Here is a 19,449-nt window from a genome sequence, read left to right as displayed (position 1 = left end):
GGGAGACAACTAGGGGTCTCAGTGATGCTATCGAAGCTCATCTCCAGACCCTAATTTTACTCATTTTACTCTACTTCCTGTGTTCTCCGCGGCTGAGGTCTGTGGGGCGAGTGGGCGCACGTGTGCGTGTGATTGCGCGCGCGTCTTTCATCCCACGCAGCGTCTCCCTCACTCAGCTCAGTGTGCCTTTTCCTTCCCTTTTCCTTCACGTCTGCTCCAGACTACTGATCGCATACGTCCAGATGACATAGATTTAGAAAATGAGCCCTGGTATAAATTCTTTTCAGAACTGGAGTTTGGACGCCCGGTAAGTGAGGCTAGACTCTTAATATAAGAAAATTAGGAGAATGTTGTTTGACTTATGAAATATATTACCAGAAGAGATAGGTGTCATTCAGAGAACAAAAGCTGAGTGTGTACTTAGATACACAAATTGGCTACAGCGTAGACCACAGCCGTGTCTGTGCCAGATGGCTCGACGTGCTCAGACGCTTGCTCTGTAGCCTTTACCACCAACACGTTCGCTAGGATTACTTATATCTCAGCGCATTCAAAATGCTGAGATAGGTTCTGTCTTGGAGTAGTCAGAAAATTACAGATTTACAGAATATTTTTATTTGTTTACAGTCCATTTTGGTCGAGTTCACTCAGAAGAGCACTATGACATTTATAACAACAATCATTACTAATATTATAGCTCCCGATTGCTGAAGAATCGCCAAGCACGTGGAGGGTGGTGGGTCTGTGGTCATTTTCTCAGTGAGTCCTCACAAAGCCCCTCCAATAAGAAGAAACCAGAGACCAGAGGGGTTAAGTAATTTGCCCAAGATAGTAAGCAGCTGAGTCAGATGTTAAGCGCAGTCCAAACAAACAAATAAACACACAAACCAAAAAAAAACCTCCGGGCAATTCCCACTCTAACATACTGCGGGAAGAGTCCACCACAGAACACCTCCTTTACTCTTAGGGGTGGGAGGAAAGGGCAAAATAAGGATATCCTGTGGACTGTGATTTCTAGGCTTGCTACTAAAAGCCACTACAACACCTGTAGTCCCTAAGCCACCACCAAAGGTAGACTTTCTGAGAATCAGTCTGTTGGGCATAAAGAATCAACCCAGGCTTCAACTAACAATTTCCTTTATCAACTCAACATTTATCCAGCAACAGCAGTACATTTGAGGAGTGTCGGTTACATAGTTTTTATACTTTTTTACTGGTGGTGTTTCTGAATTTTAAACTCTCGAAGAACATACTGATTATCATTGCACAGAATTTTACTAACAGTACAATCTTTTTTCTTTTCTTTTTTTTTTTTTTTTGCCATATGATAGACTGATTTATATGCTCATATACTAAATGGCATTTTCCCTACTGAGTGGTTATAGTAGTCCCTTTTGTCCATTAAGATGCAAAGGAGACTTGGTTAGATTCATTATCATATTGAACTAGACCAAAAGTGATTGTAAATAAATATAAATCAGACTTTCTATGCCTAATGAGAGGAATATTTTCTCTCATTTTCTTTTCTAATTTGCATCTAAATAGCCACGTGTGTGTATTTTATTTCAGAGGAAACAAATGCTCTAGTTTTATTTTATATGTACTGTTATTGTTGATCAGACAATTTATAGGGACTCTACCTATTTCTGTTCTGAGCCTAAATCACCAGCATTTTTCTATAATCATTTCCAGCCACACATGAAAACTCACCAGCATGCTACCCACTTGTCCACTGCTCCTTTAATGTTTCTTTGATAAACCTCGCGTTCCTCTGTGGCTCCAGACGAGGAGTGCTAATTCGATTTAATGAAATGAATCATTAAATACACTAATCACATCGCCAGTAATTTTGCCCAGTGCTTGAGAATATTCACGCACGTGGCGCTCTTCCTCCTAGACTCCTCCCCCCCCCCCCCCCGTTTTGCTCCATTCGTATCACTCTTTATGTTTATCTGATGCTGTCGTCACTCGATTTCTAACTGTTGTCACCTTTTCCACATGGTCATTCCTTGCTGCCATTGACTCTCCTCCATTTCATCTCTGCACTTCTGCTTATGTGGTGTGCATCGACACCCAGCCTCCTAAAAAGGCTCTGGACTATGTTCAAGATCATTCTTCCGGTGTTTCCAATGAGGTAAAGACGAATTCTTCTCTTTTTCAGATTTCTCTCGTAGGAGCTGTTACTGTGATTCTGGACATCTGTGTTTTACAATTCACTGTAGTGTCTCAGCTGTTTTTGAAAAATTTCCCTTTGCATCGTGGTGTTATCACCAGTACCATTCCTTGGCCATGAATTATACCAAAGGCATTGGCTTTTTCTGAAATGTGGGTGAAGAATCATTCCAACCATAACTGAGTGGTACTATCAATGCAGTCTTGGTATCCAGGAGTGTGACCATCAAAAATCAAGAGTAGTGGTCTTCGTGCATAGAATAAGCAAGCACCTGTTGTTTTTTTGGTTTTGTTTTTTTTGTTTTTTTGTTTTTGTTTTTTACAGAGGCAGAGAGAGAGAGTCAGAGAGAGGGATAGATAGGGATAGACAGACAAGAACAGAGAGAGATGAGAAGCATCAATCATCAGTTTTTCGTTGCAACACCTTAGTTGTTCATTGCTTGCTTTCTCATATGTGCCTTGACCGCGGGCCTTCAGCAGACCGAGTAACCCCTTGCTTGAGCCAGCGACCTTGGGTCCAAGCTGGTGAGCTTTTTGCTCAAGCCAGACGAGCCCACGCTCAAGCTGGCGACCTCGGGGTCTCGAACCTGGGTCCTCCGCATCCCAGTCTATCCACTGCGCCACCGCCTGGTCAGGCAGCACCTGTTTTGATTAGACTAAAACACTACTAGAAGGCTTCTCAGAGCCATTTTAGCATCATGTGTGGAGGGACAGAATGACGGTTCATATTCTTAGCTAATGAGCTGTTTACATCTCACATATTCTTGACATGTACTTTCATGCTTTCATTTTCCTAGATACAATCTGTGCACGTTAGCATCAAATAAAACCAAGAAGAGGGCCGACATGTCTACTTGAAGCTAATACAAAGTAATATTGGATGTACACTGTCATTGAAAAGGTTTTTTTAAATGCTAAAAAAAGAATAGGGCTGACAACTGGCACCTATGTCACGGCTTTCTGGTTCTACAGCCTTGACAGATGTTACTGATCCTTCTCCACACTGCCATCCGGCAGCCACTGTCACAGATTATCACAGGCATAGGACATGAAATGCGTTTGCCGTCTCTGTTGAGAAATGTTCATGACAATCTGTTAGGTAAAAAATAAATTATGCCAGGCAATGTGAGATTTTATTTGAATTGGTCAAAGAGAGAAATGAAAAAGGCAGAAATAATCCAGAGTCAAAAGTTCTTTATCCTGCTTTTTATGAAGAAACATAAAATATTTTGGAAAGCAGATTTTAGGACTCATTAGTAGACACAAGCGAAAGTGACAGTTTTGCTAAAATAAAACATCAGCTCTATAAAAACCTCCCTGTGGGAATTCTTAGAAGCAGCAAGGATGAAATAAATAAACTGGTGTTTGAACAGTAGTTCCTCTGTGGTCCTTAGTAAATACAAAAACACCTAAGAAATATTTTATTTTCATTGAAAAGTCTTAACTCAGTTAAATATTCTCAGTGCAACTAGAAAATAAAACAAAGCTAGTAGGACACCTGTGCTGCAGGAAGCACTACTGACACATGGTGGTAAAAATGGGAAATGCAAGCACAGTCTCCGAAGGAAATGGCCAACTTTCTAGAGCTTCAATCTACAATTTCACAGTATTTCCCCTGAGCTGTACATCAGGGTGTACGTTAAACATAAGTGATCAAAATATTTCAGTATTAAAAGTAAAACAGCATAATCAGAAACATTCTGGGTTAGTGAATTCAGTCATTTCTAAATACTTTTTTTTGGAGATGGGCATGTAATGTAAAGAAAATCAAATATAACAGCAGTTCTATTCTTATGCCTTCTTCACATCTGAAGAAAGGGTATCATTTCAACAGATGAATAACCCAGGAATTACTTTGGAACTCAATTCGGTCAGATATTTCTCTCATATGTTTTGGTCAGATATTTCTAGACTGTTTTCAAGGCAGTTGGTTCATGGAAAATGGAAATAGAATTTAGAGCTCACCATATTTAACTCCTTTATTTTTTCAGTCAAGACAAGTAGAGCTCAATTCTTTTAGGAGATAATGTCCAAAATAACATAGTAAGATAGTGCGAAATTAAAAATAAAACAAATCTCTTAACCTTCACTTCCAAGCTATTTCCTTACACCACAATTCTTAGCATTTCTAAGAGATATATTTAGAGTTCAAATTTTTAAGAAACATATTATGTACTTAAGTCTATTTCTTACTAACTATTAATTTCTGTTAAATTCATGGGCTAAACATAATAGAAACTTATTTTTTGCATTCTATATGGTTAGGCAGTGGCAATTTAAAAATCATAAAAAATCACTTTGCTGATGGTTAAGCTGACTTGCTATTATCTCTTTGGGATTGAGAGGAGTGTTGTATGATTCTGATAGCATTATGTTGTTAATTATGTAATTAATTATGTCATTAATTTCACTTTATGGTTTTTCAGAGTATAAAAACATACTCTAATAAGGTACCGAATTCTGTGTTTAATAACCTATGTAAAACTGTTCTGTAAAAGTTGCAACTGATTATACATACCTTAGCTATTATTTATCAAGTGCCTAGTAATGCCATAAATAACATATTTCCTAATCTATACATGTAACTGAGAAACTGGCATTCATGAAGAACAATTAAGGAATTTTAAACAAAGTATAATCATGTGGTCACTTAATAGGAAGAGTCTATACTTTTTAAAATGACCTTTGTTTCGATGTGTTAAAATAATGGTAACATGTGAATACATACTCAGTAGATCATTATTGGTAAAACAGGTGACCTCTTTTCTGGAGGCAACTTCCACTTCAGGTTGAGTACCATTCCTGCATTTATCATACAAGATTTTCTCTTAGTCATCTATCTAGACTTCTTACTGTTTCCTTATAATTTAATATTGAACCTTTTCCTCACAGTATACATAAAATCACACAGTCCATTCCAGGTTATTTTGGAGTATGGAAACCAACACAAAGAGGAATTATTGTAGCTTCTTAGCCTAAGTCTAAAACAATAAGAAGTATAGAGCTTTCACTCCCTATGCAATGTTTTAATTTATATTACCTTATTATTTAGGCTCATCACAAACTGGGAATTCAAATTTTCTGATCACTCCAGGGGTATTCTTTTTTTTTTTTTTTTTCTGAAGTTAGAAGCAGAGAGGCAGACAGACTCCTGCATGTGCCCGACCAGAATCCATCCGGCATGCCCACTAGGGGGTGATGCTCTGCCCATCTGGGGCATTGCTCCGCTGCAACCTGAGCCATTCTAGCACCTGAGGTGGAGGCCATGGAGCCATCCTCAGCGCCCGGGCCAACTTTGCTCCAATGTAGCCTTGGCTGCAGGAGGAGAAGAGAGAGACAGAGAGGAAGGAGAGCTGGAAGGGTGGAGGAGCAGTTGGGTGCTTCTCCTGTGTGCCCTGACCAGGAATCGAACCTGGGACTTCCACATGCTGGGCCAATGCTCTACCACTGAGCCAATCGGCCAGGGCCTTCCAGGGGTATTCTAAGAGTACTCTGACATTGACACTTTCTGATGACCAACTGGGGTTTGTGGTTGGGTGTCCCAGGAGAGGAGTGATCCACACTGATGGCAATGTTCTGGGGCTCTTTGGTGTTGCTCTTCTGCACACATGTAGAATTAATATTTCTAAATCAATATATAAGTATCTGGTTTTATTTATTTACTTGGTGGCCTTCCTTCTTATTTTGTATTTATTTTCCCACCTTTCCAGTGTCTGATTCAGAGTTCAATGAGTTAAAATAATCTTGTAAACTTATCAGATCAGCATACCACACATTTTTTTTCTAATTTTATATTTGCTGAAAACCTAGAGACCTAAATGTTTTTTAGGAACTAAAATTATTAGCATACACTTGTTCTGTCTAACATAGGGGAAATATTCTCTTACAGAGGATTCTTTTGTTTGTTTCTGGGCAAGATTCCATTCTCATTTAGTAAGATGGAAGTAAAAAATATATTACTGAATAGAAGCAATTTTAAAATTCTGCATAAAGAGGCTTGTCAGATTGATCTATATAAAGAATCTAAAAATTACATACTAATAACTAGTTAATTGGTGCTAATTTACAAATAAAAACCCTAGTTATAGACATAGCTCTTAAAGTGTAGTTTAATTTCCACTAAGAAAGTTTTTAGCACTCTGGTAAAATATTTCTTAGTGGTAAAGCCTTAAGATAAAATGTGTGAATTCTGTCTTTCTGGCTGACATCTTTAGATGTTCATACAAAAGAACATTTTCAACCTATAATTTCAGTTCCTCGTGAGACCAATTTGTTTGTGATGATGATTTAATCATCAAATATGACAAAAGCTAAGACTATTTAGTATAGGCATTTTTCCATGCATTCTAGACATCATACCACACTGCTCAGCAGTGTCACCTAACATTCTAATGTTCAATACTGATCCTCTTGTCTCTTAGATATTTTCGCAATTATTCCAGTAGATGGCCATGGGAAGTGAAAATTTTTTATGTAACATATTAGCTTAATATCTATTTCATTGTAGTGTTCAAAATGAAGTAATAAGAAAATGGTGTGTATAATATGCATTTGGAATTATTTATCAACTTGTATTTCCTATATTTCTTTGTTCCTAAAACCATGAACCACTCAAAGTTGATTTTCTGATCAAAATGTTAAAAATGGACTTTAAAAAAAAAGCTATATGTTAGTTCATTCAATCATTTATTTTAAACTAACCTGGAACATAACTATTTAGAAGATATTATCTATATCTGATTTAAGTAGCAGTAATTTAGTTTAATTTCAAGCCAAATTTTGTGATTCTTATTAAAATATGTCTACATTGACAGATGAAAGGTGTTTCAAGTTTGCTTAAATTTTATATGACAACATGACAAAAATAGAGTTTATGTTTTATAAAGATTGAATGACTACAATTTTTTAAAAATCACACCATTCCTTTCTGTAGGAAATTTCTATTTATAGTCAATTTTCTACATAAAGGAGTGGCTATTGATTTTTCTATTTTTTCTCAGGCAGTGTTTAGGTTATAAGTGATTTGAGTAAAACAGAGAAACCCAGAGCAGAGTATCAGAAGAGAAAATAGATGAGAAGAAAGTAGACATATGAGGTGGCCTGATTTCTTCTGGGGGAAGATATTTTTGGTGGTAATAATAAATGGTAGTTTTAATCTCAATTTTTACAATATTCTTTTTAGCATACCTAACTTACTGTTCATGGACAAAATAAATTTTGCCATGGTAAAAATTTTCATGGTACTCTTATTCTATCTTCACAGGCCTCCTTGTATCAATCCTCTATAGACAGAAGCCTGGAAAGACCCTCTAGGTAAGAATGCCAGTACAGGATACAACTAGAGTATGGTATACTGTGATTTTTTTTTCAGTGAAGTAGTAATGAGGACTATGTATCACATTTTTATTTTAAGCACTGTACTTTATGAAGTTGTTTTATTTTGTTTCTGCATTATTTTATATGCTCATATTTAAGAATTTATAAAAGTTAAGTGAAATATTTCTGAACTGCTTTACAAACTGAGAAATTCTCCCCTTCCTTGTCTCTTTTAAATGAGGGCTTACTATATTCCAGACATTCTAAGTACATAAACACATTCCATCCTTAAGACACCACTATGAGTTAAGTACCATTTACCCCCATTTCATCTCTGAGCAGACTGACACTTAGGCTCCATAACTTACTAAGTTAACACAGTTAACGCGGAGCAGGGACAAAGTAGAATGGAACCAAAATAGCTTACAACACACTAGTAGTCCTGCCTTAAAAGTCCACCAAGGTAAGTTCTGTTGGTGGGTTTTGAATATCATACTGACTTTAAAATATTACAGAAATTCAGACACAGTTCAATAGCAATATTAAATAATTCAAACTCCCAGCCATATTGTATCCTCAACAACACATATTTATGTGACATTAATGTGCCCTCATGTATAGATGTCTACACAAAGAAGAAAGCTTTGTAAATTGCGTTCATGAGGGCTATCCAATGGCATTCATGTCACTAAAAAAAGCACTCCCCCAACCTCTGCTTTTATATTTTTTTCCACCTATATATGCCCATAAAATGTCTGAAATTTAGAGTTCTAATCTGACCCAAGGATTGCTGTAAAGACTCACAGACCCTCACACGAAAGAAGAATGAAGGCAAAACAGGTCCAGGAGCAGATGGGGCGTCCTCTTTCAAAGAGTGCAGACAAACTCTAACATCTGGCTCGCTCCACCTCTACCCTTGCGAAGAGTGTGTGTCCCATTTACCCCTTTGTGAAACAGTGACACTGTGGGCTCCATAGGACCTTAATGTCAGGAAAGCAAATAGCATACTGCTGGCTTGTAGGAGCTGGTGTGCTTTTGCTGCTGCCGCTGGTTTAATTTTATCTAGGGATTTGACAGACAGCATGCTGTGTGATGTACATCTCTGTTCACTAACGTTTGTCTTAAATGATACTGTACTCAGACCCAGAACCATGATAAAGATTTCCTGCCTTAAGATTGTTAGCACCATTTAATACAATTGAATGAAAGGACTCTTTAATCATTGGTCATTCATTATTTAAAGAGGAAAACCTTGGAATTCCAGGGTAAGTTTTTTAAAGCTATGGTTATTAGAAGAGCCATAGGCAAGCCCTCAGATAAGAAATTTGTCTCACCAGGATGTCTTCCCTTTTTCTGGTCCCTTCCTCCATCTTGGCATCCCTCCTCTGGACCTATTCATGTTGTTAGACCCTTTTATAGAGAACAGAGACATGACACAGCTCGTAAGAGTGAATTGTCAGTTATGACATATTACACTAATTGGCGAATTTTTACTTTAAAAGATTATTACAAACTAATATCCACACAAAAACCTGCACATGAATGCTTACAGCAGCTGAGTTCATAATTGCCAAGACTTTGAAGCAACCCAGATGTCCTTCAGTAGCTGAATGGGTGAACACACTGTGATCCAGCCATGTAATGGAATATTATCCAACAATAAAAAGTAATGAGCTATCAGCCAAAAAAAAAAAAAGACAGAGAAATCTTAAAGGCGTAACGCTAAATGACTGAGGCCAATCTAAAAAGGCTGCATACTGTTGGTTCCATGAATAGGACCTTCCAAAAAATGCAAGGTTATGGAGACAGTAAACAATCAGAGGTTGCCGGGTGTTCAGGGGAGTGAGGGATGACAGGTACAATGTGCAGCATTTTTATAGACATGACATTATTCTATAGAATACAGCAGGGATGGACACATGTCATTCCACATTTGCCAAAACTCAGAATGCTCAACACGGAAACATAAACCCAAGTAAAAAATGGACTCTAATTATATTAATAATGATGTATCAGAATAGTTTGTCGACTGTGATGAAGGTACCACACTAATAAAGGTTGTCAGTAATAGGAAGGCTCTGTGCAGGGGAATGTGTGGGTGGGACTCTGTACTTTCCAATCACTTCTCAGTCACCTAAAACTGCTCTAAAAAAATAAAGTTGATCCATTATTTTAAAGAGATGATTACAAAAAAGTACTGTTTAATATCAAGGGAGGAATTCCTATCAATGCCGTTTGGGGGGTAGAGATAAGAATGATAACACTGTTCCCATCATATTCCGCCAGTCTTTCCGGTTCACATTACCCCGATGCCTTCTTTCAGTTCTGCAAGCCTGGCCGGCGACTTCAGGAAAAGGAGGAAGAGCGAGCCGGCCGTGGGGCAGCCCAGGGGCCTGGGGGATCCACGGGCCAGCAGGACCAGCCCTGGCCGGGCGGACCTCCCAGGACCTAGCGCCATCCTGACTCAGTCCTTCGTTAGTTCTTCCCCTTCTTCCCCGTCCAGAGCAAAAGGTAAACAGCAATACACTGAAGTGTAGACAAGTCACTAGCTTAAGTGTGACCCTACAGTTCCCTGTGACAGCTGGACCAGTAATAACTATCCAGAGGTCGTTAGCATTTAAATATAGTTTGGGAACAATAGCTTTCTTTCTACACAGACTTAATTCAGGTTGGGGAGCCATTTAAGTGGCGTAAGGGACTCTGACTATCATGGGTTAATGCTTTCATTTCTTCCAAATATATCATTTATGGTTGGGATGGAGAAATTCAAACTAGCAACTAATTTATTGTCAGGCTATTAAAAGATTATATTTGCATATTATCAAGTTTTTCTATTGTTCTATAATACAACCAGTAACTGGTTTTCAGCCACAGTGATAAAATTTAGACATTACCAAGCCCTTTTTCCATATGACCTGTCTTCTCCCTGGAAACTCTGAGTTGTGCTGAACAGGAGCAAGTCACTCCTTCCAGTCTCTGAAATATTGCCGAGTGCTTTACTGCCACCGTAGCAGGAATATTGCTAAGATGGGGACTGGGAATTGAACCAGCGTCCCTACGCACCTAAGTCTAGACCACAGTCTCCTCCAGTCTCCTGAGGCTGTAACAGAACAGAGAAGGAACATGAAATGTGTGAGGAAAGCGAGCTCTAACAGAAGTCCCCATGACACAACATAGAGCAAATGCAGGCACTAAAAGTGTTGCCACATGGTAGTCAAAGGTGAGAGGCAGCAGGTGTGTGTGCAAAAGACAGGCTGGTTTTGATGCTTAGAGTCCGGATAAATGGAAGACACCAGCTCTCCTCCCGTCCTGGTAAAGCTGTGAATACTGACCGGAAGCCTCAGAGGGAGTGAACCCCTTTCAGGATTCCTTTCCTCAAATTAACAAGGACACCTTTATCCGATTCTACTCATTTATGCAAGCAAATAGCTTAAGGTAACACATAGGTCAGGAAATACCACTGATTCATTATGTTTGGATACCACCCAAAAGTTAAAAGAATTCTGACTGATTTAGACATTTGTTTTTATCCTAGGGAGTGTTAAGCCACTTCCTTTCCTAAGAACTACATACCTACTTACTTATGTGTTTATCTACTTTTGAAGAATTTGGGGAAGATTGTACAGCAGGAGCTGTCAATAGAGACATTTTCTTCCACTAGGTTTATTTCTAACAAGAAAATGTATATCATTAGATGCATTTGGCCTCTCTCATATTAGTTAACTCAGCAGAGCAAATGAAAAGGGTATTTGCATAGATGCTCCAAATTAAGGTCATGCTCAGCTCTCTATTATCAAATAATTGCAAATTATTTTTTTAAATGACCACCCCCCCCCCAGAAAAACAAGATGACTTTATCTCTGATGAAAGTTTTACATTATGTCCAGTTATCCTTATGAGACCTTGCCTAATAAAATGTTCTAGGTAGAGCAATTAAAGAGGCAACTTAGTTTTGTTTAAGGAGAGTTTTGTTTAATTTATTTTTTCTTGGAAAGATGTTAGCAGCAATAGTTTAAAGCATCTTGATTTTGCAATTTTGGAAAATATTTTATCTTATAGCCTTTTCTATCTAATGCTCATGAAAAAATAATTAATACAGTTGTGGGAGTTTTAATGAAATATAAATTTACAAATTAGGCTCTACCTCTCTATTATTATATATCAAATGAGGTTCAAATTCTGACCCTATTAGGTTGATTAAATCTGTATCACTTTTGTCATTAGCTGTTAAACCTTTAAATTACTGCCACATCATGCTATATTAGCTTATAAGATGCTATACTCTATAAGAAAGATATATGAAGTATTCAATAGAAATGGTTGATTAACTACACCAGTTACTTTTTCTACATGGTTTGGTTAACTCTAATATCTGTAAAGCTACAATCATTGAAAAGGTATTATCACACTCCAGATGTAGACCTTGTTCTCTAAAGTCAAAGCTTCATGTGTAACAATCAGTGTCTGGCTTAACCCACACTGCCTTCTCTTTGCTGTGCTGTCTTATGCTAACTGACATGCTGTCCTCTCTGTGAAACTTTTAACTTCTTCAAATGTCTCTCTTCCACCACGCTGCTCTGGATTAAAAGGTGGGGACGATAGCAAAATGTGTCCATCCCTTTGCAGTTACTCAGGGCTCAACGGTAACCCCTCCAACGAGGTAGATTACTGTAACACTTACAGACAGCATTTGGACGTCCCGTGTGACTCACAGAGAGCCATTACTTTCAAAAACGGCTGGCAGATGGCCCGGCAGAACGCTGAGGTCTGGAGCAGCACTGAAGAAACGGTGTCCCCCAAAATCAAATCCCGTAGTTGTGACGACCTCTTAAACGATGACAGCGATAGCTTCCCAGACCCGAAGGCCAAGTCGGAAAGCATGGGCTCCCTGCTATGCGAAGAGGACCCGGAAGAGAGCTGCCCCGTCCCGTGGGCGTCCCCGTACCTCCCGGAGGGCAGATCACGGCTCCGCCACAGGTCCGCCCACAACGCCCCAGGGTTCCTGAAAATGTACAAGAAAATGCACCGCATCAACCGGAAGGATCTGATGAGTTCAGAGGTGATCTGCTCCGTGAAGTCGAGAATAATGCAATACGAAAATGAGCCACCAAACAAGGGTCTGCTCCACGGCTGGAGCCAGTCCTCCACCGAGGAGGTGCCCAGGGACATGGTCCCCACCCGCATCTCTGAATTTGAGAAGCTGATCCAGAAGTCAAAATCCATGCCGAATTTAGGAGATGAAATGTTGTCTCCTGTGATCCTAGAACCACAACAGAACGGTTTATGCCCCCAAAGGCGGTTCTCCATTGAGTCTTTGTTGGAGGAAGAAAGTCAAAGCCGACACCCCTGCCAGGGGCCCCGGGGCCACAAATCCAAAGCCCTGGTGCCGATTCACATCGAAGTCACCAGTGAGGACCAACCGAGACCCCACGTGGAGTTCTCCGACAGCGACCAGGACGGGGTGGTGTCCGACCACAGTGACTACGTGCACGTCGAAGGATCGTCCTTCTGCAGCGAGAGTGACTTCGATCACTTTTCTTTCACGTCCTCGGAGAGTTTCTACGGCGCCAGCCACCACCACCACCACCACCACCACCATCACCATCACCGGCACCTCGTCAGCTCCTGCAAAGGCAGGTGCCCTGCCTCCTACACGCGCTTTACCACGATGTTGAAACATGAAAGAGCCAAACACGAAAACCCCGAGGAGCCCAGAAGACAAGACATGGACCCCGGCCTTTCTAAACTCGCGTTTCTCGTCAGCCCTGTGCCTTTCCGGAGGAAAAAAAGTTCCACTCCCAAAAAGCAGACTGAAAAGGCAAAAAGTAAGACGTCTGTCTTCGAGGCTCTGGACTCCGCCCTGAAAGACATTTGCGACCAAATTAAAGCTGAAAAGAGAAGGGGGAGCTTGCCAGACAACAGTATCCTGCACCGTCTTATTAGTGAGCTGATGCCCGACGTTCCCGAGAGGAACTCGTCCCTGAAGATTCTAAGGAGCCCGGGGCGCCAGCCTTTCCACCCACTGCCTCAAGATGGTGCTACGCACGGCCCACTGTACCAGAACGATGGTGGGAGAATGCCTCACAGTGCCTCTTTCCAAGATATGGACAGCAATAACAACGCCTACCACCACCCAGACCCCGAGAGCGCACTGAGTCTCCAAGGTGGACGCCCCTTTCTTTGTTTCTCCTTGTGGTTCAGATACCCACCCGCCAGCTCTGTCCTTTGCCATTTCTACATCTCATCATTCCTGCGTTGTGAGACCACCTGGCCTCGCTGTTGTGCAAACGTGTCTTACTGAATAGTTCCCGTTTGCCCTTGTGATAGTTGGGCTTGATGTGTGGCTTAAAGTGATCCTCAATTCACAAAAATTTACTCATTCAAAATCAAAAGGGAAAACAACTTTGAAGCTTAATGTTAGAGTTGAAACAACTGTTAAGAACAGTGAAACAAGAAATTAAACATTTTACCAATTTAAAAAGATTTCCAGACAGAAACCATAATTGAATGTCAATATCCTTAACAGATTAACAACTTTGTGTTAGCTCTTTTATTGTTGGAAAATGAACCAAAACCAAAAGTTTAACAAATAGTCTTTTCCTTGATTATTTTTTAACTTTGTAGTCATTCACCCAATAAATAATTTGCTCACATTCTATATAAAAGATACTATATCAGAACATTCTGGATGCACAACTGAAATATGTAACGAAGTAATTGATGGATGATTAAAGGAGACTAGGACTTGTTTAATAACTTCCCCATTTAAAAAGATACAATTGGGATTAAATTTTTGTGAATGTATCTTTAAGCTGTACATATATATATATATAAATCTCATTTCCATCACTCAATGTATTTATTTCTCTTTCCATTTCATTAATTCATTTATTTTCTGTTTCTACTAAACAATTCTATAGTGACACTTGAATTAGACCACTTAGGTTAAAAGTGACTTTCAACTCTGTTTTCATAGATGGATTTATCTCCTTGAAGTGGCAACACAAAGACTAATAGCAATTCAGATGCAGAGGACATATTTGAGTCACCTAACTGAAAAACACAAGGTGTTTTGATATCACTATACAATTCTTTTCATTAATTCTTAAAGTGCATCTGTTTTCCATGTAAATTTTAAGAAGTCAGAATAAACATTCTAGGCTGAAACTTAGACCATCAACAGTCTTCAATGCACCAGATAGGGCAAAATGTTTTACATATATTATCTAATTAGCACTGGCATAAACTTAGGGGATAGGTATTATTATAAGCACTATTTTACAATTAAGGACACTGAGACCCAGAGAGGACAATAACCTTGACCAAGGTCATGCAGAGAGAAGGTAGCAGTAACAGATTCAAACTCCTAGTATTTCAGAATTTGTGATATAGAATATAATGTTTATAGGTAAAAAAAAAAAGAGTAATAATTCAAGTTTCTTTGTACTATAATGGCTCAATTGTTAATTATCATTGTCCAAATTTACTATATTATTAGTATTGAACTTTGCTCCATTTATAGTATGAAACATGATTGAAAAACAATAAATTAGAATTTTGAAAATCAATTTCTACTATTTGAAATTTTCACTGACTGAGACACGTCAGAATCTATCTTTTAATAAATTAGCTACCTTTTCTAGCTTTTCAAAATCCTAGTTTAATCAACTCTCAATTTCACGTGCAGATCGAGTATGTACTATCCTTGAAACATGGGTTGAGAGGGCTTTGAAATGCATGTAAAGAGTATTTTGTATTTTAATAAAATATCCACTTTTCCAGTTGTGTGTAGCCCAGTGAAAAATAGTTCATATTCCATGATATTTATGATCATTATGAGAGCCCTATGATCATAAAGGTATATTAATTTACATGGAAAAATATACTGCACAAGGAAAGATATACTGCACATAATCCTTTAGCATTCATGAAAATAACTGGCTAAGTTTACCTGAAATATTTATGGCCATGTTACCTTCCTAAGCCTAAAGGCTTTGGAATCCACACTTTGCAGAGAGTTAGAGATTTATCTTTTTCTGTCACATAACTGATACCCCACCTCTTACATGTAGATAATTCTTCCTTTTAATCAAAGTAGTCAAAACCTTTATAATTTTTTTAATGAATCAACATTTTTCATTACCTTACAGATGGATTTATTTTATATTTAATACTTCTTGTTATTCAGGATAACTAAATGGATTAAAGGTCTAAGAGAAAGAATTTACAACAAATTTTGACCCAGTTATACTGGCAAAATTTTATAACGTAGGCTACCGGAATACTTTTAACCTCTAGTTACATTTCCACATGTGAATGTGTAAGGTTTAAGATACCATTAAGAAATCCTTGCAATCATAATACTGTAAAGTATTTATTTATACTTTATTTAAGGGACACAAAAACAATACAATATGTATCATATTTCATAAGCAACTGATATGATCCATTCTGTTTAGAGGATTTTTTTATCTCTTTTTTTCTTGAAATAAATATTTACTTCTTGATAAACTAGCTGAGCTCCAGGAGAAAATAGAGCATTAAGCCTCCAGATGACATCTCAAGACTCAATAAACGTTTAAAAACAGAGAGACAGACAGAGAGAGAGAGAGAGAGAGAGAGAGAGAGAATGGTCATGACCATAGTTCTGTCATCATATTTTCTTTTTCTTTCTTCCATTTCTATAAATTATTGTTATTCTCCATCTTCTAAAGGCCTTATAATAGTAATTATAAATTGGAAGCAAAAGAGACTAGAAATAGAAAATATTACAAAGTCTTTGAGATGAAAAATTCTTGCAGCTATGAACTTTCTGGACCGGATGCTGCTGTGTACTTACATCAGCAATGCAACAGTTCTGTTTATCTATACGATTATACCACTTCTGCAACCTCAGGTATTTTTCTTTTTGAAATGCTCTGTTTTAGTGTCTCATATCACAACTTTATGATTGTCTATGAGTGTTATACCCATGTGCTCCATTGTGATGTCTCTCCACATTTAAGGGGGGAAATAGTTGCCTCCAGGGAAAATGGCTACACAAGTGTGCATTTCCTGGGTGGGTACTCACTCTGCCCTGTCCTTTCCATTAGACCGCGAGTCCCCTAGAAGTTACTCGTCCACTCTGACTGACTTGGGGAGAAGCGCACCAAGGGAAAGAAGAGGAACTCCAGAAAAAGAGGTAGTTGGTTCAATGGTATCTGAGTTCTTTTCAACAAGATACTCAGTAAAGCACTTGCCAGTCAAAGTTACGTCCAAAACCAGTGAAGAACCTAGATTAAAAGCACAAATGACAACGGAGAAACTTAGAATGTTTTCCCTGGATTGTGAGCAAAGGACTGCAGCAGCTGGCATCCTGACCCTCGCTGCCCATCTCCTCCAGCTGCGGTCCAGATGTGGCAGTGAGGTCTCTCTGCATCCTGACCCAGGAATGAACAGTTGTGATCTAAAAGAGTCTTGAGCTAGGCCACCCGTGGAGGAAGGAGGTTTCCCCTGTACGGATTCTTGGCCCAGGGATGTAGGGGAGAGCCTCAGGTCAACTGTGTTGCAAATCAATACAGAGTCTACATAAATAATTTTTGCTAGCCTGCTTTTGTTGGAGAGGATCCCTCCACAACCACTGTCCTACTTAATGAGAACCGCCTACATACTGGCTCTTCGACCAACGCCCTGAGCCAAGGCGGGAGCTCTGGTTCACACTGCCTTGGAGCCATGAAGGCTTGATGGAGTCTGAGTGCTGGTCTTGTACTGGAAGCCCCAGTATCTCTTTAGGTGTCTTATACAGTCCCGGGCCTGTGGGACCCCCCTCCCAAAGAAGTCAGGAGTGGTCCAGGTTTCCTGAAGTTCACCAGAATCACAGGGGGAAAGAGTGGGATGAGGGAATTATTGGGAAGTAGGAAAGGAAGAGCTGGAGTAGCTAGCTTACAGGGGTCCCCATCAGATCTGTGGGCCCCAAGGTTTGATGGGAGCACATGTCACATCATGTCTGACTGAAAGATGGGTAGCTGGCTTACTGTGTGCTAAGGAAGTCCTGACCCCTCCAGGGAAGGCAAGATCATCAAGACTATACTTTTGGCCACTAACTAGCCTCCCAGTGACAATTAGGTTAATATTTCTCTAGTATTCTGTTAATAAGTGTTTAGAAAAAAGGATGATGACTTCCTTCATGCCTTTACCAGTCCTTTTATTATGATTCAGAAGGAGCTGTGTCAGTACACAAGACGTAGATCAACTGACCCTCCACAACTATCCCAGGAAATGCCCTGATTACAGCAGAAATGTTACCTAGTACAGAATCCTCTGCAGGCATTTTATTCCCCATGATGGCATTCATGTGCCTTACTTACTAAGATGGAATATGATAGTCAGTAGTTATGGTGAATAAGCCATATTCTCACTATAGCCTAAATATCTAAATGAAGAACTGATTGATTATTCATAAATTGCAAAGAGTTTACATTATATATATTTTAATCATTCCTTGAGGTTTCACTTCTCTTTAATTCACATGAAATTGCTTTCTTGTAGGATATTCAAATTTTTAAGTTAATGCTAATCACTTACCTTCCTTTTCAGAAATTGCCTGCAAAAGCTGTTTATGATTTTAAGGCTCAGACATCTAAGTAAGTAAGATAAATATTCATCACATGATTTAAGTTGGCTTTAAATACTTTAGTAATCCTTTAAGAGATAACTATGGCAATGAGATATGTTACAAATAATTCAGCAATCCACTCTCATTAAATTGTTCCTTCTGAATTAATTGGGATATGGTCATTTTTATTTTCATTTGAGTTTATTTGGGAATCACTGAGTTTTAAATTGCACTAAACATATTACAGCTCAGTGAATTCAAAAGGATAGGTAAAACAAAAACAAAAAATAAAGAATCTTTGTTTCTAGAATTTCCCCAACAATAAAGTGTTGGGGAGTGATTAACACTACCTGGGAGAATTTGAAAACATTTATTTATCTAACTATATCAAGGATCGTTTGTGCGGTTAAAGACTAGGAACTGTGTAGAAAGATTCCTGTCATAAAACCTCCATGTCTCAACATGCAAAGCTTAGAGATGCTAAGCAAAGTTCTCTCCTGTGGTCTTTTAATGTTGGTGTTTTCATACTTCTGTGGTGAAATATATATATATTCTGTGGTGAAAATATATATATATATTTTTTTTTACCTTTTTCTTTAGGAATTCGTTCACCAGATGGGCATGCAGTTGAGGAAAGTTAGTACTACGTACATGCGTAGGGGCTCAGATGGAAGGGAGTCGTCCACCTCATTGTGGCCCAAGTGGCCAGACCTTGTTTAAGAAACTAGCCTCTGTTAGAATTCAAAATATTCAATTCATTGTAAATTGGCATAAAATTATGCTGTGTAGTTGAGACTGAATATATATAATAACCAAAATATTTATTCATAAGAGCTCATATTATATAAATTCATTGTCCCAGAAAATGTCTCTAAGAAAGACGTATAAAAAATAAAATCACTCAGAATTGGCTAAGGCTGCTGAGATAGAGAATGAACCAAATAAGAAAAATGCTATTTAGAAATTAATATGTCAAACCTGGCTTAAATCTGGTGTTAAAAGAAAATTCCTGAAGATAAGCTTACCTTTATCATCATCATCACCATCATCATTAGAGAAGAAGTAACATCTGCTTTGTGTTTATGTGCTCTGGTCCTAACTACTGTTCTTTGGATACGGTGTGGCAACTGGTAGGACACATGTCCGTTTTACAAAATACCGATAGAGAACACGTGAATTTCATTTCCCCCTTGTGACAGTCAAAGGTTAGCAGAGCCTGGGGACCCCGCTCTTCACACACCGCCTGTGGGAGTGTAAATGGCACAGACCTGCTGAGGCGTTGTCTGCACCATCCTTCCTCCAAGGTCTTCCTTCTTAAAGCAGCTACATCTGTTGGATGGGCCCTCAGAGAAGCAGAGTAAATAATC

At 38.8% G+C, this 19,449-nt stretch overlaps 1 protein-coding gene across 17 annotated transcripts in view; it reads left to right on the top strand.

Moving 5' to 3' along the window:
• Positions 1-19,449, top strand: part of SORBS2 (sorbin and SH3 domain containing 2) — a 130,608-nt gene that overhangs the window by 80,439 nt on the left and 30,720 nt on the right. For 6 of the 17 annotated variants that reach the window (XM_066380191.1, XM_066380189.1, XM_066380188.1 and 3 more), the window contains 5 exons: positions 7,436-7,485; positions 9,812-9,999; positions 12,078-13,652; positions 16,581-16,669; positions 18,064-18,110. In XM_066380191.1, the coding sequence (XP_066236288.1) occupies positions 7,436-7,485; positions 9,812-9,999; positions 12,078-13,652; positions 16,581-16,669; positions 18,064-18,110 (1,949 nt within the window). Of the gene's footprint in view, positions 1-220; positions 308-2,077; positions 2,135-7,435; positions 7,486-9,811; positions 10,000-12,077; positions 13,653-16,580; positions 16,670-18,063; positions 18,111-19,449 lie in introns of all 17 variants that reach the window. The other 11 variants (XM_066380201.1, XM_066380187.1, XM_066380184.1 and 8 more) reach the window with 5 other exon arrangements.

This window comes from Saccopteryx leptura, chromosome 4 (assembly GCF_036850995.1).
Source record: "Saccopteryx leptura isolate mSacLep1 chromosome 4, mSacLep1_pri_phased_curated, whole genome shotgun sequence".
Classification (NCBI taxonomy): Eukaryota; Metazoa; Chordata; class Mammalia; order Chiroptera; family Emballonuridae; genus Saccopteryx; species Saccopteryx leptura.
Note: the sequence above shows the minus strand (reverse complement) of the source record. Positions and strands in the feature narration are given on the sequence as shown.